Source organism: Takifugu flavidus, chromosome 5 (assembly GCF_003711565.1).
Source record: "Takifugu flavidus isolate HTHZ2018 chromosome 5, ASM371156v2, whole genome shotgun sequence".
Classification (NCBI taxonomy): Eukaryota; Metazoa; Chordata; class Actinopteri; order Tetraodontiformes; family Tetraodontidae; genus Takifugu; species Takifugu flavidus.
This window is the reverse complement of record NC_079524.1, coordinates 10413718-10434621: the sequence shown is the minus strand read 5'-3', so window position 1 is coordinate 10434621 and position 20904 is coordinate 10413718. Positions and strand designations below refer to the sequence as shown.

General features: G+C 46.9%; 4 protein-coding genes across 9 annotated transcripts; 2 read left to right on the top strand and 2 right to left on the bottom strand.

The window, feature by feature from the left end:
* Positions 1-171: 171 nt before the first annotated feature.
* Positions 172-4300, bottom strand: anapc7 (anaphase promoting complex subunit 7). Its single transcript, XM_057031812.1, has 11 exons — positions 4063-4300; positions 3321-3507; positions 3005-3124; positions 2799-2910; positions 2523-2676; positions 2310-2452; positions 2080-2197; positions 1526-1722; positions 1225-1449; positions 976-1126; positions 172-896 (listed from the first exon to the last, which is right to left on the bottom strand). Exons 1-11 carry the CDS (start codon positions 4161-4163, stop codon positions 701-703), a joined length of 1704 nt encoding a protein of 567 aa, XP_056887792.1. The 5' UTR covers positions 4164-4300; the 3' UTR covers positions 172-700.
* A 424-nt stretch (positions 4301-4724) lies between these two features.
* On the top strand, positions 4725-8891 carry LOC130525262 (ubiquitin-conjugating enzyme E2 G1-like). Of its 2 annotated transcripts, XM_057031821.1 has the most exons (8): positions 4804-4943; positions 6203-6452; positions 6522-6624; positions 6708-6805; positions 7034-7212; positions 7306-7413; positions 7486-7683; positions 7726-8891. In XM_057031821.1, the coding sequence occupies exons 2-6, from the start codon at positions 6311-6313 to the stop codon at positions 7390-7392; spliced, it is 609 nt and encodes a 202-aa protein (XP_056887801.1). In that variant the 5' UTR covers positions 4804-4943; positions 6203-6310; the 3' UTR covers positions 7393-7413; positions 7486-7683; positions 7726-8891. The 2 variants fall into 2 exon arrangements, with proteins under 2 accessions (XP_056887802.1, XP_056887801.1); XM_057031822.1 differs by lacking the exon at positions 6203-6452 and having other exon boundaries at positions 4725-4943.
* A 133-nt stretch (positions 8892-9024) lies between these two features.
* On the top strand, positions 9025-19873 carry rad9b (RAD9 checkpoint clamp component B). Of its 5 annotated transcripts, XM_057031817.1 has the most exons (11): positions 9025-10354; positions 10575-10645; positions 11142-11273; positions 11355-11472; positions 11578-11677; positions 11938-12044; positions 12135-12241; positions 12825-12889; positions 13362-13484; positions 14099-14270; positions 14367-14790. In XM_057031817.1, exons 1-11 carry the CDS (start codon positions 10321-10323, stop codon positions 14493-14495), a joined length of 1158 nt encoding a protein of 385 aa, XP_056887797.1. In that variant the 5' UTR covers positions 9025-10320; the 3' UTR covers positions 14496-14790. The 5 variants fall into 5 exon arrangements, with proteins under 5 accessions (XP_056887797.1, XP_056887795.1, XP_056887794.1 ...); XM_057031815.1 differs by having other exon boundaries at positions 11142-11472; XM_057031814.1 differs by lacking the exon at positions 9025-10354 and adding an exon at positions 19658-19873 and having other exon boundaries at positions 10451-10645; positions 11142-11472; positions 14367-14496.
* On the bottom strand, positions 14764-20392 carry pptc7a (protein phosphatase targeting COQ7 a). The gene is made up of 6 exons (XM_057031820.1): positions 19844-20392; positions 18844-19023; positions 17648-17846; positions 16654-16777; positions 16444-16573; positions 14764-16343 (listed from the first exon to the last, which is right to left on the bottom strand). The coding sequence occupies exons 1-6, from the start codon at positions 20043-20045 to the stop codon at positions 16285-16287; spliced, it is 894 nt and encodes a 297-aa protein (XP_056887800.1). The 5' UTR covers positions 20046-20392; the 3' UTR covers positions 14764-16284.
* Between the last annotated feature and the right edge of the window lie 512 nt (positions 20393-20904).

The following is a 20904-nucleotide window of genomic DNA, read 5'->3' as shown; positions in this document are numbered from 1 at the left end:
CGCGGGTAGCAAATCTGATCCCTAGCAGCCACCGTAGGTCTGCGTGGTTCTCACCACTAGATGGCGCACCCGCCCTCGTCTTCCCAAATGCGACGTTTTGAGATTTTGAACTTCCTACAGTGTTCATTGGCATCATTCAGTAGAAATTATCTTTGTTGGGATTTTAAGAAATTGTTTTTGAGAGTGTTCACTTTATTAGCTTTAAAATATGTACAAAGTAAGCAAGTCAGGTCAACAAAAAAAAAAAGGCAAACTCAATAAAATACAGGTATATTACAGAACACATTCTCATATTAAAAGTAAGAAGGTATTTAAAGAGCAGCAGAAATGTCAGAGTTTGCACGTCACGTCACGTCGGACATGCAGATGTGCAGCGAGTCACGCTGAGGACGACCCCTTCACACCAGCTACTGCAGACCACATCTCCCAGTAAACAACTTGCATCAACTGAAGCCACCAGAGAAACTTTTAAACATGACGCTCGATTTGTGAGAATGTAGTTTTACTTGGCACTTTCTGAAACAGTGATGCACTTCTTCGGGTCACCTGTGGACAGGAAGCCCGGACCGCTGCGTGACGGCGCCGCCCCGTCTGTCGGCAGGTTTAACAGAACGTAGGTAAAAAAAACAAAAACAAAAACAACCCACCAGCGTTCTGCTTTGAAAGTCTGTGGCTTGTAAGAAATCCATTCAAGTGTCCCTCAATGGCTGGGGATTCCGAACCACTGCTCCTGGTCGGCCCACTGCGCCGCTTCGCTGTCGCTGCCCTCCAGATCCCCGTCCTCCCCGCTGCCCTCCATGTCGTCCCCATCCAGCTCCACCGTGGCGTCCGTGGGACTCTCTTCCTTCTCCATCTTCTGCATTCCCTCTAAAGACTTCTGGTCATTGGGATCCAGGCTTTTGGGAGGACAACACACACTCATCGTCACGTTTCAACCGTTTCTTGTCGAGGCTACATCAGGGAGCGAGCCCTCACCTCAGTGCGATGCTGTACTGGTCCATGGCTTCCTGGTAATCGTTGATGGCCACCAAGAAATCTCCCAGCATCCTGTGCAGGACACAGTCACTCTGGTCGGCCAGTGCGCTACGCAGGAGCGTGATCCCTTCTTCGTATTTCTGTTCCCGACCTTCATGAGAAACAGAACGGTTCTAGTGTGTGTGTGTGTGTGTGTGTGTGTGTGAGTCCATGGAGGGCAGCACGAGGGCATATTTAACGTGTACATACTGAGCAGTTCGGCCATCTTGACCACGGCTTTGGTGTAGTCGGGTCTCTGGGCCAGGGCTTTGTCCAGCAGGGTTTTGGCCTTCTCCTGCGTCACTGGGTCCTCCAGACACACCGTGGCGAGGATGGTCAGAGTCTGCGCGTTGGCCCCGAGAGTCTTATAGATGTTGTTGGCCATTCCCATAGCTTCTCTAATCCCATTGGAGGCCAGGTAACAGTCAATCAGGCCTGCCGGGAACAGCTGGTAAATGGAAGTCCGTTTTGGAAAAATCAGGACCGAAGGATGAGGGAAAGCTTCACTGACCTTCATAGCAGTCGAGTCGGCAGGGTGCCAGGCGCATGGCCTCTCTGAAGTGGATGATGGCTTCTTGAACACGGCCCATGTTCCTCAGGGCTGCACCCTTCAGGAGCAGCGCCTGCACACTGTTGCTGTTCAGCTGGATGGCCTTGGCTCCCAGGTACAAGGCCCTGGAGTATCGCTTACTGTAGAAGCTGTGGCAACTGACCCACACAAGCAGATTCATCAGCTCACAAAAAGCTAAAAAGGGATCTGGATGACACACATTCAAATCACTAACATACACCATTCACATATTAGGTCACATAATATGCTGTGGGACATGGGGATAGACTCCTCAAGGGTGCACAAGCTGCTTGTTGCACAGCTGTATGTTACACACATTTTGCCCAACACTGTCAACACAGCTGCCGGATTTTATACGGTGTTTTTATCCCTCTTATATGATCAGAGTTTTCCGTGTCTGCATATACTCTTAATTTTAATGTTCCATGTCGGTACCATTTTCCCCCCAAGTTTAAAATTGTATTTATTATCTATCCATAGCTGTGTCGCCTCACCCAGAGATGACCCACGGTTCTGCATGCTGGTCTGATATATTAAATAATCTTCCACCCAGGACTTCCACATCCTCCAGGTGTCCTTCACGTGCCATCAAGTATCCATACACATCCATTCCTAGGGTGGAAATGTCAGAACTGAAAGCTCAACTGGAGTTCAAACGTTCTCGTTACTGTTCAAGTGGTGCTCACATCTACTGGAACTACAAGTCTAGAGATAAAGACAGCACCTTTAATGAGGTACGGGTCCAGCATCTGGGCTTGTTCAAACTTGAGGATCGCGTTCTTAGTATCACTCGCCCTGAAGTAGACGTCGGCAAGGCTCACCAGGAGGTCCACGTTATCTCGTAACAAAGACTTCTTTTCGAGAGAGCTGAGGAAGAGAATTGAGGATGAAGACATACGGGCGGAGTGTTTTGCATAAAATGGCGCCGCCTGCTCACCAAATGGTGTTGATAGCTCTCTGATTGTCTCCAGCGTGAATGAAGGCATACGCTTTGACCCAAACAGAAAGCCAGTCCAGGTTGGGGATACTCTGGATCACATCCATCGTCATGGAAGCCACTTCAGCTCCTTTGACTGAGAGCGAGAGAAGACCTAAAAGGAAAGAACCAAATCACAGGATTAAGTAGAAGGTTTGAGTAGCATGTATAGATGCGTTAGAACCTACAGGTATGAGCCAAATGTGTGTTAGACTAAGTTTGTCGGGACATGTTTACCAATGATTGCATCCAGGGCGAGAGGGCACTGCCTCAGAACCTCTTTGTAGCTTGTCACGGCAGAACGTTCCTGACCAGCCTTCTTATACAGATTGGCCAGCATCATGTTGATCTTAGGGAACAAGAAACATTCACTTTAAGACAAGCCTGTAAAAAAAAAAAAAGGACTGATATTTCAGTGGAAAACAGCAGGGGTGGGACTTCACCTTTGGCGTCCTCTGTCTGGATGGAATCCCTTCAAGGACTGCAATGGCATCTTTGTCTAGTTTTAAAATAGTGTAGCACTCCGCTATCTTATACTTGACCTCGATTTCAGATGGCAAACTCTGAAAGACAACAAATTGGTCCAAGTTTGGTTTCCCCAATATTCCCATTCACAGAAACCAAGCTACTACATTTTAGATTCAACCTTTTAAGTCAACACATGCAAAAATGGCTTTGTTTTGGCTTATATTTGCATTGAAAATGTGCACAAGACAATAAACATCAGACCTGCCCGCTCCACGCTCCTGTCTAACCCACCTGTGCTTGCATGTTGGCCGCAGCTCCGCTGGTAGAGGTTCGAACTTTGGATGTTTTGCCCAGGACCTTCTTCTGTTGCAGTGCCATGCTGTATTTACATGCAGCATTGCGGTATTCTTTATCATGGAAAATGGCATCGGCGTGATAAACCAACAACTGATACTTCTGTGCTGGTGAGAACAGCTCTCTGCAAAACAAAAGACCAGGCAGCAGAAATGGGAATGGTTATTAAACGTCTCCAAATGATGACCTCAAGTGAGAAGGAGCCGTAAAAGAGTTGACATCAGAGCCACAACACTGGAAGGGAAACAGCGATCCCAATCAAATCATGGCTCCCATTCCGGTCGCAATGTTTAGCTATATCACAACAAAGGAAGCGTTAAAAACATATATATTGGTTGCACATCATCTGTTTCAATGCATCCGGACTGCGGTGTGCACACGTTGCAGGGAAAAAGCAACTTTCAATGTGATAAAACTCACAACAATTCGGGCTAACTAGAGGAGACTTGCATACGGCTACTTCCTGGATGTACATTGCACGTAGGCCCTTTTTCGCGTTCAATATCTTCATTTGTGACATAGAAAACCTAAAACTAATGCTCGAACTAGTGTCTTTGCGTGGATTTAATTAACGAAGTGTAATTTGCCACCTAGATTGAGCTTGCTAGTTCCAGGCGAACCACTGCAACACTAAGGAAGAACACACGTAATAGACGGAGCCCAAATTGACAGTACTTACGGGTTATTATTACTCATCGTCAGAAGCAGACTGCTCAATATCCGTACATTGGAATGGAGGCCAGCAGCGGCCATGTCCCGTACGTGATCGATTACATTCATTTTAAAGAATTTGAATGCCTTGGCCGGGTTAGCCTGTCAAACAGAAAGTTTGGGCTCGTAAACAGCTAATGCTAGCTAGCGGCTGCTGTATTAAATATGGCGCCGAGGAACCTTCCTTCCTTCCGTATTATGCTGCCTTCGCGTACGCACCAGGAGCTCGTAATTTAGAGAAAAAATGTCTTGTCGTTCGTATATATGTATGTATATATTTTATGTACATGTATATATAGTGAATCCGCCAAACATGTTTTGAAACGTTATGTTATAACAATAAAATAAACGTTTATTGAGAAGTTATTTAGTTTACAAACCGGATAAAAATAACCTTAACATTTTCTCAAACAGTAGAACCAACAGTAAACGCAACAGACAACTTGCGTCCTTTTGTGATTTGTTTTGCGCAAGACTTGCAAAGTCTTGATGCCAAAGCTGTCATACGATCCTTGAACCGAGACTGCAGTCTATTTTATTTTCAGTTTCCTCTGGACTTTCATGGGATTGGGTCGGATAATAGTGGGATCCAAATGGGCCACACAGAGTAACGGGGGCGGGGGGGGATCGTTATTATTGTGAAGATCCCATAAAAACGTTCCCCAACTCACGGAAATCTGTGCAAATGCGCATGCGCAGAGCCGGAGCCAACGACAAGCTTCTATCAAAACACTGAGGAAAATCGCACCGAGCGGCGCAGCGTCTGTCCCCGATTCCAGCTCTTCGTAACATTTAGTCCGCGTATCATGACCGAACAATCAGCATTACTTCTCCGAAAACAACTGGCAGGTAACAGATTGTCGTGAGCAAATAAAGCCAATATAAAAGAGGTCCAAACAGCGACAGACGGGGGCTTTTTTAAGCGACGCTTAGCTGTGTTTACGCCATATACGAGTCAGCGCAAGGAAATAACCAAGCCACACAATGGGTTAATTTATAACCCCAGCTAAGATTATGGCCGAGAGGCTTCGAATAGCCATTCTCAAGTGTGAATGCATACACCTATTTGGCCCAATGAGCAGCTAAAAGTCTAATCTATGAATAAACACTGACCGCAACGTTCGCTAGTGTGATAGCAGGTTCGACAGTAGTTAGCTAGCAGACGGAACAAAGGAATAATCAAATCAGGGACATACATACTGTTATGACTTTAGAGTTGCCAAACTAGGGCTGCCCATGTAGCTTTTCATAGATCTATTGTACGTTTGAGTAAGGAGCCATTTTAAGTTACAGACTCAAATGCTAGCAGATATCGGCAATATCAATCGTTTCTGAGCTTGCTTCGTGCTAATGCTAGCAACGTTTGTTTAGCGAGAATTTGCATATTCTCTTATAAACCAGTCGAAAGAAAGCCCGCATTCTTGTTATTGGCCTGGTTTCTGTAATATTGTGGCTGTATACTTATCAGTGGTGATGGTGGTATTTTTATTACCATTATTAAACTGCTGACCTCGACATTAGCCTTGATGCACAATTAGCTAGACTAGACTTCTAGTCAAGTTCACCACCTGGACATCTACATCTATTTCAAAATCCTTGTGTTTTTATTTTATTTTGCTGGCATTATTTGTTAAATCCATTTTAGAAATATATATTCAAGCTATTCCTGTAAGCTGTTACAAGCCAGAGGATCTGTTTTTCTGTCTAATTCATTATTTTGAGGGCTGAAATGACACCAAACAAGACATATTCAACAAAATACAAGTAAAGGAGACCAGTCGTTCATTCTGTGACCGCTTTAACATATTATGTTGCTTTTATTTCACTATTTAATGTCTCTATAGGTGTGGATCTTAATCACCTACCACCTTTGACTCAAACTTGATCTCTGATCAGGGATTCTGATGATTGATTTGATTTTTTTCACTCCTTGATTTAAAAAAAATTGTGAGTTAAATGTAAATGTACATCTGTACAAACCAGTCTGTGCCAAATACTCGGCCAGAGTTTGGAGTGAGCTACAATAGCAAAACCACTATTTTTAAAACCTGGCAATCTGTGAAATCTGTGGTAGGACAATAAATAAGATGTTTTGGAATTGTGTCCAGCCTCTACCAGCCCATAATGTGACCCTCCATCACAGTTCCCAGTAACCCACTGGGACATCGTTTAGGGTAAAGCCAGTCACAGTAAAGCACATATCTGTGTTCACAAATATGTGGTCAAACCGGGGATTTGTCCGTGTGAGGCCTGGATTAGAGTCCATGTGGTGGATCTGTTGTCCTTCTGGAGCCGGCGTGAAGCACGTCTTCCACACATGTGCTGCACAGACAGTTTTCTGGATGAAAATGAGTACCGGTAAACGTTTCTGTTGGGGTCAATGAGATGCTTTACGTTCTGTTTATTCAACCCCTGTTTATATTGCAGAGCTCAACAAGAACCCCGTGGAGGGCTTTTCAGCTGGCCTCATAGATGACGATGACATTTATAAATGGGAAGTGGTGATCATTGGTCCCCAGGACACCCTGTTGTAAGTAGAGTTTTATAAACCGGTGCATTTCTAAGTAATTCTAGGTGTTTTTCATTGACCTCATCCTGTTTTTGGGATTACAGTGAAGGCGGCTTTTTTAAAGCGTACCTGACCTTCCCTTATGATTATCCTCTAAGGCCTCCGAAGATGAAGTTCATCACTGAAATCTGGCACCCAAATGGTAAATCCAGCGCTTGAATTCTTCCTTAGTAACTTCTCCCAGCTGACAAAAATATCCCATTTGAGTGCTGCCGTCTTGCATCTCTGATTCATGTGGGGGGTTCATTTGATCGTTTTTGGCGTTTCCTGTCTTTTCTTCTCGACAAATGAAGTAAAATTGGCTTTCGGTTGCATGTGTGTCATCACATCGTAGCATTTTGAGTATAATTTAGGCTCCTGCTCACCGCAGTTGCGAAGAACGGGGACGTTTGCATCTCAATTCTGCACGAGCCCGGAGAAGATAAGTTTGGCTATGAAAAGCCTGAGGAGCGTTGGCTTCCCATCCACACAGTAGAGACAATCATGATTAGCGTTATCTCCATGCTGGCAGACCCCAACAGCGACTCGCCAGCTAACGTGGACGCCGCGGTGAGTTCGCTGCTCCTCCCGTTCAGGTTCCAACACTTTTACCGAGCGTTTTCGCCGACGTTTAACCCAAATAATGGGATGTCTTGTCCACAGAAAGAGTGGCGGGAGGACCCCAACGGTGAATTCAAGAGGAAGGTGGCTCGCTGTGTACGGAAAAGTCAAGAAATGGCGTTCGATTAGGAGGCGGATGTAAATTCCAGGGTGAGAAAACCGACTGGTTTGGTCTAATTCAGGTGTGTAGGTGTTGCTAATGAAGGTTCTCCCCCCCCCCAGTTAAAGGAAATGCCTTGAGAGGGAAAAACTTCAGCAAAAGGCTTTTGCACCCCTTGTTTTGCCAGTCAAAGGATGTTGGTTGGCTTCAAACACCTTTCTGTGAACAGTTGTTTTCCGCAAGATGAGCCAATTTGAGAACCCAACCAGCGACGTTAACCTGTTTCCTACCTGGAATTGTATATTTAATGTTATTTATTTCCAAACTAAAAAACCTGTATTATACGTAATTTTATGTTATTTTGAAGAAAAACAAATTAATGATGTAAGATATGTCACTACTGTAAATTAACTTGCTTTTTTATCTGCTGCTGAACAGTTTCTACTTTATACCAGGTTTCTTATGCAATTTAGTGGTCAAGATTGTGTAAAACAACAAAAAAAAAAGTCATTTCCATCAGGTCGTCACCCGTCCTCCCAGATCAATGTCAGCCCAGCAAGTCTCAACAATAGAAGGTTTTTCCTCTTTTTCTTCGTGTGTGTTTCTTTTTAAATCTTCCCAACGCTGTCATTACATCACAACTGCCTTTTGTTGGCGCCACCGTTGTCACTCGGTCATGGCTTCGTCATAGCACTTCTTTCTTTCTTAAATACCCCTCGGGGGTGCAGAACCTCACCGCCGCCACCCCATCGCCTTGGATGTCTTCTCGTTTGGTAACGGGAGCGGGGCCCTGCCACCTCGGCCAGCCGGTAAACCTCAAGGGTCCCAACAATCAGCCGAGCAGACGTTAATGGGGGTTCATAGCGAGATAATTAGCCGCTGCCGCTTCTTTGGCTTTCAGCAGGTGACATTTACACCAGTCAGCTTTCAGGAAGCCTGAAAAACGATGGTTTGGAATTCTGTCACAATTCCTGCTTCCAGGAATTCAACAGTGGGGGGGGGTCCCGTCAGCAGGAGGCGCCATGTCCATCTTCAGGCACCATCTGGGGTCTAAACCGGCGTCCAGCAGGACAAATTGTGTCACTTCTCTGGCGTTGTCTTCTGAAACTTGGGCGTCTCTCAGCAGCAATTCTTTGTCGAGACTTGAACCTAAGTCAGTCTGGCCGTTGTCGGGGGAGACGAGCGCGGTCCTGCGTCCGCTCTTTGTTTCAGCCTTCTCGCCATCCTTTTGCAGGGGTGTGTTAACGATGAGCCGGTTCCACCGTGGACGCTCACGGCGCGGCCGTCATCACCGTTTAACGTAGTTTTCTAACCTCCCACGACCTCCTCTGACCGGTGTTCACTGTATTTGCACAGATTCGGTGCGTTTGAAACGTCGATAAGCAATACGCCCTGAAAACGGTGTCCAGGCGATCCACCCCAACGCCATTGTTTGGTTCAGATCTGAGTTCTTTTTTTCTTTTTTTTTAAATTTTGTGTCAATGCAATGTATATTATACACGATGCTCAATAAAGTGTGTAAACAGTAGCTTGGAAGCTGCGTCTGAGTGTTCTGTTTTAGATGAGAAGGTGCTGGTTCCAGCAGGTGAGACTGGGATGGACCTGGACCTGGACCTGGACCTGGAACCCCAGGGTGGTTTCAGGTTTGGCAGGTTCAACAGGAGCCCATCTGGTGAAGACCGTATATGTGCGGCCGACCACGAGATCCTGGATCCATGAGGAAGCGGGTGAGGTTTGTGGAGCAGCTGAACAGAGACAAGCCCGTGGACGATGGTCACGTGACGGCGAGGATGAGTTATGAGGTCTGTTGAGGTCTTTGGCCGCTAATGAGACAGACGTTTCAGCCACATCACAGCTACAAATGGTCGTTTTACCGCAGTATTATTAGCCATTAATGCACAATGTTTGTTTATCCTGTTTGTTGTTTATCCTCTGACTGGCTGGGTTGATTTCTGAAATATCTGGTCTAGTGTTCAAACACCCTAAATAAATGCTGGGTTTCCTGGAGTTTGTTCCGCAGCAGCTGAGTGGGATGCAAAGAGGAACAAACAGAAATGCGTGCGCAGGCAGCCTCTACGTGCACACGCTTCACATTCTTAAGCCCCTCATGGCTGCACCATTCCTGCAGGTAACTGCAGAACCGAACACGCTCAGCTGGAATCAGGCTAAAACAGATGTAAAAGATTGTGAAACCATCTCAAAGGCAGTCGGAGGACAGGTGTGTATCCTTTCCTCGGCGTCCTGGCCTCACAGTCGGGCAGAGGCACCACCTCCATCTGCTGCACACACGCATGGGGCAGGGTGTGTATCTGCTCACAGCTTTAGACCTCTTAGGGGTTTCTCTTTATGCTGCGTGCTGTGTTTTCACCCTGCCAGGTCAACCACCCCCCCTGCAGATGCAGGAACAGGCCTCATCCCTGCAGAGGAGATGCAAAGGATGCAGGGATGGAGGTGGCAAGGACACAACCACAAGGGCAGAAGAAAGATGGCTGCAGCACAGCTAATTCAGAGGTCAAGCATCCAAAAATATGACCTGATTATCGATGGCAGATGATTCTTTATTCTGACTGCTCTAATAAATACACTGTATCATGAGGTGTTTGTTCCCAGAAACCTCATAGTTTTATTACATGGCTCATACTACATGCATTTACAAATAATCCTTTAATAATGTGTAAATTGGAGGTTATTGTAAACAAATCAGGCTGGCAGAAGATGGAATATTGGATATTTTATTGTTATTTATGTAAAGTATTTTGGGAAAGCGTTATTCGGAGATTTATTTCTAAATTATAGTCCATTCCACTGTATCATGACATTTCCTTTGTTACACAAACCCTGAATAAACATTTGTTACACCGCTTATAACTGGTTACTGTGCTAATTAGCACCGATAGCTAATTAGAGCTTTTCCGGTTACCCGCAAGTGGAGATTCAGCTAACTTGTTGCCACAAATATGAACTGTCTTCTCGAGGGAAATGGTGTTAAAGGTACTCTTTAGCAAAACGAAATTATAATATTAATATTAATTTGTAGTTTTAAAATCAACAGTTTACATCACGATTGTAAAAAAAAAAATTGCGTCAGCGTAAGTTAGCTTGATGCTAACTAGCAAACGTAGCCGCTCTTATATCGAAAAGATAACTGGGTGTTTAAATGTACCCAATAGATTTGAAAATTTGAACGGTAAATGTGAAAGGTTCTTTTCAGCCTTTGGAAGGGCAATTCAAGCTCTGTCGCGGATAGGAGATGAATTTTGGTTGGATCCTACATTAAAAGGGGTGAGCAGCATTAAATGAAATATACATTTACCATTACAACCCATTACTTGTGTACAATTAATTGAGCATTTTCTTTGTAATAATGGGTTCTTTTCACAACACCAATGATGCTTTTTGCTTCTTCATGGGTCTAAAGTACATGACCCTTGTGACCCCTGACCCTTGTGACCCCTGATGGTGCCGCTGGTGGATGGACCCATGTTATAGTTTTAATTGTAGCTCCAAAGGTCAGAAGAGGTTCTGTTTATAATGTAATTTTTAAAACAACAACACTATAATAGGCTGTCAATTATTCACCAAATCATGCGTCCTCTTTTAATTCAAGGTTTGCTTTCCGTGCAGGTTTCACGATTGTCCCCATGTTTCTTACTGTTCTGATGATATGAATGATGTGATTGTGCTCCCCAGGCTTTGCAGCTGTCTTACCTCTTATTCCAGCCTCACAACCAGAAGCAACAGGTTGACTCCATCTCTCTGTCTCTCCCTGTTCTCAAAGTTGGCGCTGAGGGCAGTAAATCCCTCTCACTCTGCATACTCCTGCTTCCTCTTCTCGCCGCTCTTCTTCCAGCGATACAAAGTGGGCTCTGGGCCGAGCAGTGTGCCATTCAAATGCAAACTCTCCATGAAGGTATTCTCTCACTTGGGCACAGCTGCCATGGAGGAGGCAGGTGTATTAATTCTGCCCATCATGTGCCTGTTTGTTTGTAAGTCTGTGTTGCCTCTTTTCCGCTGTTTGACTTCCATTGAGCGCAGCGTGGATCAATGTCAGATATCAGTGAGCAGCTCGCTCACAGACCGAGTGACGGTCCAGTTCTTCTGCAGACACGGTACCGTTTCATGCTGTTGACGCTGCAGTACCGATGATCAACACCTGGTGGCAGTGTTTCCCAACTATCACATCTTGTGTGTGTGTGTGTGTGTGTGTGTCTCAGGCATCACTAAAACCTACAACCTGCACTTCCAGGAAAGTGAGGCCTTGCAGGCAGTGTTTGCTACTCATCTCTGCCCCAACATGCTGAAGTGTCCTGCCAGGTTAGCCCCTCTGTGATCATGTTATAAACCCTTGATTGCTTCATTAGGGACTCGCTGAACGGGAAGTCAAGTTTACTTCTGCACAGGGACAAATAGGTGACTCAGGAACACTCAGGAAGTACATTCTAATCAGCTGGTTCGTCCTGGAAACAGTAAATGTTAATTCCTTAAAGTGGGCAGACAGACGGGAAGGTTTGTCTCGCATGACAGCAGAGCTGCTTTCATGTGGGTGTGCACTTGTTTTTGCCTTCCTTCTGCAGGCTGTTTGCTGATATGGTGATGCATTTTCCCATGTCCCAAGAGGAAGTCACACTCTCCACAAGCTCCCTGAGAGTCAGTCTGAGAAACTACTGTGAAGAAGGAAAGAGTGAGCTGAGCTGAGCTGAGCTGAGCTGAACCATTTGCAACTGCGACTTTGCTACCCGCCGCTGAGGTCGCGTGTTCACTTCTGTCACAGATCACATGAAGATGATGCACACCCAGATGTCTTTACACCCGGATGAGTTCGACCACTTTGAGCTGGGAGAGGATTCAGACATAACCTTCTGTCTGAAGGAGCTGAGGGTAACGGGTTTCTCTCGAGAGTGCTCGTTGTGTTTTGACACGTGAGAATAAGTGTGTGCGCACGCGGATTACATCCGCATGCGAACCCTCCAGTGCCATGTTTCTGGTCCAGCTGGATCAGCGGATCGTGTCTTCGGCGGTTAATACGCTCACGTATGTCATTTGGATGCCAAGTCAGAGCAAATCCGGGTCAGTTTACCGAGAGCTTGAGTCTCATTCGTTACACGGTCAGTTCACGTTTCCTTCGTCTCCTTGTAACAGGGTTGTCTGTTCGGAAATCTGGACAGCTTTTGGTGTCAACCTAGTTAGGAAGATCTACATTAACGCCTCCAGGCTCTAATGTCTTGGACGGTTTCTCGGGCTCCCCGCTGAGAGGCGGCTCGTTAGCCAGCCTAGTCTTCTTGTTCCCGTCAGTTTTGGAAAATCGGGTTTGCACGGATTAGCGGCCAAGCTCTGAGTCAGGCCTCGGTTAAATGAAGAGCACCGGCAACGCGCTGAAACCAGTTTGTTGTTGTCGTGTTTGTGTCGTGGCTGCACGCAGCCGACGCTCATCCTCTCCTGTTTTAACGTCTTGTTTTTCAAGGGTTTGCTGGCCTTTGCAGAATCCCACTGCCTCCCCGTGTCGGTGCATTTTAGCACGGCAGGAAAGTAAGTGTCACCTTTGTGATTCCCCTCAGACTTTTTCTCCTGTTTTTATATCAAAGCAGACTCCATTAAGACCTGCTGGAACCTCCACACGCAGGACGTGTGAGTCGTCTGCTAGAGGATGATGCCAGAGAGGTCACAGAGGTCAAAACAGGACCATAATAAGTGTTAGGTTTTCACAGTAATGAGCACATTGTCCCTGTGTTGGTCGCTCAGTGGTTACGTGTCACAAGTCATGTCCCAGTATTCAACCTTCTTATCCATTCAACATTCCATATTTTAGGTTAATGGAGGAAAAGGTTTCACCTTTTTTTGTCTGTATTTTGGATAATTTACTGTGTATTCTGCTGCCCTTGGGCATAAAATAGTGTATTTGTTCCCACTGACCCATCAGTGTTGTGGTCTGAGCTCTACTTGAAGCTTCCAGGTGCTTCCCAATCCAGAACCTGGAATTCTGACTCCATGCTGTCTACAGGCCTGTGTGCTTCTCTGTGGAGGACCTGGTGGTGGAGGCCAGAGTGGTTCTGGCTACCCTGACGGACTCTGAAAGCCGGAGCGCCTCTCAGCCCAGCGGGGTCGTGACCACTTCAGAACCCAGGTGGCGCTCGCCAAACGCCCCGCGGCCGTGTCAAAGACCTCCAGTTCCACAGACACTAATGTTTTGACCCGTTCACTGAAGTCTTAATAAGAGCAGATCTCCTGCGACGGGGTGCTGAGAGTATAATTGAATCCTCCCACAGAGTTTAACTTGAGCTTCTCTCCTGGGACTCAGTCAAGGCAGTTTGCCCTTCAGGGCTGTTTTTAGCTCCTTAAGAGGGCAGAGTGTTACTGCAGCCAGGCCTGAGTTTGTGAGGGAGTTAAACCCCAGCGGGCCTGGAAGTGAAGGCCTGAAATCTCCTCACGCCGTGATGCTAACCTGCTTGGCTGGCTAGTTCAGCCAGCGCGTCGTTTGATGCTTTATTTTCTCCCCCCCGTGACAATATTAATCTTATTGTATCGTGTTTATGGGGGTTTCAGTTCTAAAAATATACTTCAGTAAGAGCTGAGGCTTGTCAGCGCTGTGACCTCGGGCCTGTCTTCAATGACACCATTCAGCGCCGCTCTGAGTTGAATTAAACGATGTCAATGTGACCACTGCTGTGGTTAATTCTGCTGAGGAACAGGGCTGGCTGAAACGCACCTGTTCTACCGACCGCTGTCTCTGGTCTACAGGTGTGCAGATGCTGCTTTTTCACCTGTGGCTCAGGCAGGAAGCCGCAGGAGTCCAGTTGCTCCTGATCCCCTGGAAAAGATACTGTCCAGCCAGGGCAGCCCCATAATCAACCCACCTAAACTGGTCCCAGCTCCACCTGGTGATCCCTATGGAAACAGCCCCGCTGCCACGGTAACAAGCGCTTCCTTTTGAGGATGAAATTAGACGCTGGACTTGAGGGGTTTCACTTTTTTCTAAAAGAAGTGATTCGTGTTGTGTGGTTTGCAGGTTTGCTCCCTTCTGTTCAGAGCTCTGTCTTCAGACACCGACCATCAGACTGAGACAGTCCCCGTTTTGGCCTGTTGTAGTGATGAAGAGGAGAGCATGGAGGAAGACTACAGAAGCCCTCGACTCTAATGTAACCACCGCATATCTCTAAATTCGACTCAATGTTCAGAATACTGAGTTTAAAAGTGTTAATGGCTCAAACGCGAGTCGAGATGTTTCACAGAATCGGTTTATAGACTATAAATTAATCTGTTCTGTCAGTTTCTACATAACAGAGGACATAAAGGACATTGTTAGCGTTCCCCACCGTCTGTTGACACGTTAGCATGAACAGACAGGCGAGGCAATGTGGTAGTAAACATCTGTAATAATACTGCAGCCATCAACCACACCAGGATAATAAATACTAGACTCTTTATTTAAATATTGAACATTTTTAAAATGCATTTTACAGAGTTTAAGTCTGCATTTAACTGTACACCCAAAAAAAAAAAAAATTATATCGACCCACACTGGTATCAAAGCCGTTAGAGGATGAAAGTGAAAAACGACGGCCGGTGTTGAGTCGGAGGGACGATTCCAAGCTGAAACAGCTGAACTACCTGACGGTGAAGTGCTTTATACTCCCACTAGTATCATTGTTGTTAAGGCTGCTTCAGATTGTCGCCAGCGTGATTAAATCACATTCTCCAACTGCTCTCATTTCACTTCTGGAATAATCCACATCTATTTGGATTGTAAACTCGTCTGTGACATCTCATTTTTTGGAGGATAAAATGGTCTCATGACCGTTCCAAAGCTCCGGCCTGAGCTCAGGAGATGACCGATGAGGACCTAAATCAGGATAAACTCAATACTAGGGGAGAGAAAACACAAGGCTTAGACAGAATGGCCTGATGGGAAATCAGTTTTGACCTTTATGGCTCCTGTTTTCGGGCTTCGCGCTCCGACCCTGGCACGTTAGCGGGCATTATCCGCCAGCATCCCTTTAACACATCATGATACAAGGCACGTCTTTGGAGCACGACCGAGGGGCGTCTGCAACAGTGGGAGGAGATTTTCTTTTGTGGTGCGACATCTACACTGACCTGAACAAGGAACAGTTGAAGGAAAGGGCTGCATTTCTAAATTTCACCCTCATTGTGAACTCAACAATACCAGTGACCAAGAAAAAAAAAAGGGTAGAAAAATTCACCCGACGAACTCCAACAACTGAGGTTTTGGTTTTTTTTCTCAGATATGCTTCGTTAGGTTTGTGCGTTAAGGCCGTGCCGCCCAGAATCCTTTGATTAGACACTAATACACACGAACTCGGTCACATTCACACACACCTCATGTTCTCAAACAAGACGTCAGCAGCAGCTGTGAGGTTAAAGGGAAATTTCAACTGGGACACATTTAAGACGGCCACAGGACTGGCACCATCTATCTACTGGTCATCTCTCTACAACAACATACACAGTCCCACCAGGAACAGCCACCTCTTTACCGGTCTGTTCCCTTCTTGCTTCTACTGACTATTTCAGCTCCAGCAGGGGGCTCGGACCCACTGTCACGGCTCCCTTAGCTCCTTCCTCATCACCCATTGGAGAAAAATATCCTTTTCAACAAGATCCCAGAAGTCCGGTGACGTCTCACTATGTATTATTAGAGGAGTGCGATAGAAGATGCCAACGTTGCCGTAGAACCAAACGGGACGATTCAAATCAAACCCTTCATACAGCCCTTCAGCGGTGCACATGATCTAAAGTGGAGATTTGGGAGGCTTGAGGCGAGCCAACCAGGCTGGTGGTCAGCCGAAGGCTCCGAGGAGAACCAGCGCCGCAGCAGGAAGTATCTGACATCAGTTTATCTTCCTGTCCAGCAGGAATCAAAGAGTCCATCACCTGTAGGGAAGCCCATCAGAGGCAGACGCACTCTAGTCTGTGTATTCCGCCACTATGGACAGCAACACCGTGATGTCGTCTGGCTTTCCTCCTGGACAGAAAAACAGCAATGTCCTGTCAGGTTGTCCTTTTCAACCTTGTCAGCGACAAGATTCATTTGTCTGAAGGTTCCACTAAGCTGAGACACTCACCTCTTACATTCAGCCCATTGTCGCATGCAAACTGTGCGAAAGGAGACATGTAGTTGGGGTCGTAGGCCAGGATGTGGGCCTGCTCTGCGATGCTCTGAGCGGTCTGCTGGATGCTCTCGTAGTTTGTGTTCTTAGTAATGACAATAAATGCACGAGGATCAGATGAGGATTGTTGAGTGACACACCTGTCTGGGTGGGATTGCCACACACCTTGAGTTTCTTTAGCTCTTGGAGGATCATGTAGTCAGGCATATTGTCGAATAGCCCGTCAGTAGCCGTGAGGATGATGTCACCAAGCTGGACGTCAAAGGAAGAGCTGTCTGCTGCGTCGGGACTGCGAGGACAGACGATTCAGCGTCAGCTAGAGGACCCTGATCACGCTCAGACCTGATCGCTCTCATGCTAAAAGCTATAAATAGCCCACATTCCTCTCAAGTGCTTTCATTAGAGAAGGAACAAATGATTTAACTATCATAAAAACATCACAACCGCAGCCACAAGTGCCAAGTTCACATCTTGGAAAATGCTCTTAGTTGGCAGCTTGACACCCCCCCCCCCCAGAGGACGAGGGCTCAACCTGTCCTGCACGATAACTTTAATATGACTGGAATGACTCCACAGGGAAGTGTGCAACACATCTCAAGGCTGATTATAGAGCAAGATCTGATCATTGGGGCTCCTAAAGGTAATAATCCTCAGATGTGGCGCTATAACAACATCTTCATCTGCACGTGCACTCGGATCATCTAAATAAAAGCTGGCAGCCCAGGGTCCCTTCTCAGGGTTTTTGCTGTCTAAGCGGCTCCCAATAATCTTCCTGTTTGAAGACTGGCTGAAAAGGTGGCTGATCCTGATGGAGCAGGATTGGCCAGCTCTTCGGTTCACCCCCCAGCCCACACAGACTTTGACCCGGGTGAGAGCTAGAGCTTGGCAAAGGTCCACTGCCTGCCCTGCATGCTTACCGAGGTCTACTGTGCTGCTGCTTGGCACGCTGCAGCAACGAGACCTGGCGGCACGTGGCCCCCCCACAACACGCTGCAGCTTAACACTGAACAGCCGCTACACAAGCGTTGCAAAATGTTCTTTACACCTTTCTTGCAGCTGCATGTGATTTGCTATCAGACTAAAAAAAAAAAAAAAAAAAAAAAAGGACGCCCCCGCTGTCCTGTCTGCTCACGGCGCCCAATCAGGCCAGACGCCGTACCTGTCGCTGAGCACGGCCCCCTCGGCTCCCGGGGGTGCGATTGACAGTTGGAAGGGCGTGTTGAAGTAGTGCTGCTGTTCGTCAGAGCGGTGAACCACCTCCCCTCCTCGGACCACCAGGAAGCCCGAATCTCCCAGATTGGCCGTGTGCAGCCGGTGACTCTGCCGGTCCAAAATCACGATGCAGGCCGTGCTGCTGCCTGCAGACACACGGGAATTTTAGGAATTACAGAGGAGCCGGAACAGGTTATTAGTAATTTAAATAACAAATTATCGAAGAGGGGAAAAAAATACCCTGCACATCCCTGAAGGCGACAAAATGAGACCACATGAGGAGGCTATAAACAAAGCCCGGAGCTACTGTCATTGAAATCAGTCACGCCCTTTTTCCTAGCGTGACTGGCTTTGAAAAAATGAAGAAACTCTTTAAAGGTCGGCATGGAATTTTAATCAAAATGTAAATTAGGGGCACGCAACAGTTTCTTTTTCTGCAGCTGCACGCATGTTAAAAACTGTTTGCTCAACTGATTAATGACATCAAACCAAATACATGGTAACGGAGCAGAACTGTGCTGGAGAGAGGTTCTTCCTCTGGGCTGGGGTTAGACGCCACACCCTGCTGGTGATTCATCGAGAAAAACCCAAACATGCTCCGTGGGATCGACCTTCAAAACCCCCATCAGGCCCTCTGACTCACGCTGCCGGGTTCAAGAACATCCCCTCTGCCACGGAGGAACAACACAATACACGGTTGTTTCCTCTGTTGCACGTGTGATTACATGATGGCTGGAAAAATACTGACACTCAGCAGCAGCACATCTGCTCCTGAAGTGTTTGCTTGGTGCTGCAAGTCTGTGCTTGCTTCCATTTCAGACAGTACTGCAGGACGACGGGAAAGAAGGAGGATGCTCAACACGGGCTGCATCTGGGCAGGCCAGGACTTGGGACATTCCCTGGACCCAGATGGGGATCTGGCTGTTCGTTGACTCATGGTACAAAAATCCCAGTCCAGACAATATGAAACTGGAACAAACCTTCCCTTAAAAGGTTTGCTCAAGACACATGTGGAACTGACTTTAAACCACAAGACAACAGCCGTGGTATAAATAAAAAGGATCAAGAACACTTGTTATAAACAGGAAATGTCATTTTCATAACATTTTTATGAAAAACATCTGGCTCTCTAGCGTTACTCACCGAGGAGTGGCACTTTGTTCTGCAGCAGTTCGTAGTAGCTGGTGGTGAGGACACCCACCGGGCTGCTGGGAACAAAGCGTCCTTCCTTCACCAGCCTCTCACACGTCTTCATCAGCGTACTAGAGAACTGCGAGGGGTCCACGCCGTAGTCCCTCCAGCCGCCCACTCCATCTGCCACGCCTGACAACAACACGCACCAGTTTACAACCGAAAACCTGAGTCCTGTGCCGATTCAAGGCCAGGCGTCGGCAAATGATATCTGCCCTTCCTGAGAGGGATAAAAAACGATCAGGAAATCTAAGATTTTAGCTGGAAGTCTCTTAAACTAAACACACACATCTGGATGCCGTTTTTCTTTTCCATCACTTGATGAATGCTCAACTCCTCCAAAGAAGGTTTGGGATTCTTGAGACAATGATCTTGCAGCAAGATTTTAATTTTCGTGGAGGAGTACTGGCTTCCCTCTTTCATAGGAGCCCTCTGCGCCTCTGGAGCAAAGTTAGCAAGTCAAAGTTTTCCTAGAAAGGTCAACTTCCAAGGCTGACCATACAAGGACGGCCGTCGGGGTCTCTTTTGCTGCTCAAAGCAGAAGCGAAAGGTCGAAAATAGCCAAACCTGCCACAAAATAAGCAACTGATAAATGCTGTTTGGATTTCTGTGTTTACACGTCTGTGTTCCAGCTGCAGCGTCCTGCAGAGCTGTTAAGTAACTTGTTTTGCCAGACTTCTGGAGCGTCTAGAGTAAATTCCAAAGCAATCAATACGTATCCTTAATTCAATTTTTTTTTTGTAAAAGTTGCAGAATTGTGTTGCAGGTCGAGGCAGAGCCAGTGTAACGTCCTCGGGATGACCCAAAGCGGATGCAGGTCAAGCTAAGGCGATAACAGCATCAAGGGGAGACCTTTCATCGCCCAGTTACGTCAAAGGCCACGTCAAACAGGTTAATGCCTCCAGGTTTGGTAAACGTCAAACATCAGCAAACATCTACAGCAAACACTCACCCAAAACATCAGCGGATCGGTGTCGGGCTATGAAACACGCGTCGTCCCCATAGCACATGCCTTTCTTCAGGATACCTCTGCGGAAATCTTTGCCGAAACCGCAGCTCGCCGTCACCAGGCTGTAGTCGCGGCTGTCGGTCTGAGAGAGTCCGCCGATGACAGCTCTGGCAACCAGTCTACCGTATGACAGCACAGACAACATCACCTACGCACCAGTTCCACGCCAAACCGACCGGCCAAGCCAGCAAGCGGCGCTAGCCCACCGCGGCTCCGAGGGTGCGCACAATGCTGACTTGCTAACGGTGCTAAACAGCGGCGGAGCTAACTAGGCGCCCGGACAACAGCGGCCACCGCGCACACATTCACGCCGCACGCCGGCAGGGCTTGTTTGTCTGCGCCGTCAAACCTCGAGGTTAGTCAGAAGAACGGGAGCCTCTTTGAGCGTAACAGATGCGTAAGCGCCGGTTCTCCGCGTCCATGGTGTCGACTCCGCTCGAAGACTGCAGCGCTACGAAACCCAAACGAGGCGCTCGTTAACGATCTGAAGCGTAGCCCCGCCCCACCTACGCGCGAGGACCGCGGTCTTGTGACTGCTCTGACGTCAGGCGTTACGCAATAGCCGTTTCCTTATAAGGAAATATCGCTGTGTTTTTTGGGTGGGATCGCAGCGCACGTGGATGCGGATACTTTCGAAACAGAGATCGTATTTGATGTCTGTGGAAAACTCCATTTCTACATAACCTCCACTTCTCAAAGCTATCAATAGTCATTCTGTGCTTCTTCACACTTCAAAGAGATTTGATGCTATTACCTATTCGCTTTGCTTTGTAACGTAACGGTAAAAAGATGTAATGGCACGCACATTTGTAATAGTGTGCATTTAATAATTCATTGTCAGAAAATTACATATCACACCAGGTAAAATGTATTCAGTGGTTCGTGTGGATGATGTTTACCTTCATTAATTGATTCAACACATCTCTTTATGATGAATCCACTCTCTTTAAAACTGTCAATCTCTATAAAATGCACCTTTAACCAACAAATGACATCCAGATACA

What these genes read in the sequence shown, in the direction of transcription:
- pptc7a (XM_057031820.1), bottom strand. Translation starts at nt 20,045, where the DNA reads ATGTTGTCTGTGCTGTCATACGGTAGACTGGTTGCCAGAGCTGTCATC. An exon ending in CCGATCCGCTGATGTTTTGG is followed by an intron (nt 19,024 to 19,843) that starts GTGAGTGTTTGC and finishes TGTTGTTGTCAG; the next exon opens with GCGTGGCAGATGGAGTGGGC. An exon ending in GAACAAAGTGCCACTCCTCG is followed by an intron (nt 17,847 to 18,843) that starts GTGAGTAACGCT and finishes GTGTGTCTGCAG; the next exon opens with GCAGCAGCACGGCCTGCATC.
- rad9b (XM_057031814.1), top strand. Translation starts at nt 10,466, where the DNA reads ATGCTAACTAGCAAACGTAGCCGCTCTTATATCGAAAAGATAACTGGG. An exon ending in CCAGTTCTTCTGCAGACACG is followed by an intron (nt 11,473 to 11,577) that starts GTACCGTTTCAT and finishes TGTGTGTCTCAG; the next exon opens with GCATCACTAAAACCTACAAC. An exon ending in GTGACCACTTCAGAACCCAG is followed by an intron (nt 13,485 to 14,098) that starts GTGGCGCTCGCC and finishes TCTGGTCTACAG; the next exon opens with GTGTGCAGATGCTGCTTTTT.
- LOC130525262 (XM_057031821.1), top strand. Translation starts at nt 6,311, where the DNA reads ATGTGGTCAAACCGGGGATTTGTCCGTGTGAGGCCTGGATTAGAGTCC. An exon ending in TGAAATCTGGCACCCAAATG is followed by an intron (nt 6,806 to 7,033) that starts GTAAATCCAGCG and finishes TGCTCACCGCAG; the next exon opens with TTGCGAAGAACGGGGACGTT. An exon ending in CAGCTAACGTGGACGCCGCG is followed by an intron (nt 7,213 to 7,305) that starts GTGAGTTCGCTG and finishes TCTTGTCCACAG; the next exon opens with AAAGAGTGGCGGGAGGACCC.
- anapc7 (XM_057031812.1), bottom strand. Translation starts at nt 4,163, where the DNA reads ATGAATGTAATCGATCACGTACGGGACATGGCCGCTGCTGGCCTCCAT. An exon ending in GAACCGTGGGTCATCTCTGG is followed by an intron (nt 1,723 to 2,079) that starts GTGAGGCGACAC and finishes TGTGTGGGTCAG; the next exon opens with TTGCCACAGCTTCTACAGTA. An exon ending in CAGTACAGCATCGCACTGAG is followed by an intron (nt 897 to 975) that starts GTGAGGGCTCGC and finishes TCCTCCCAAAAG; the next exon opens with CCTGGATCCCAATGACCAGA.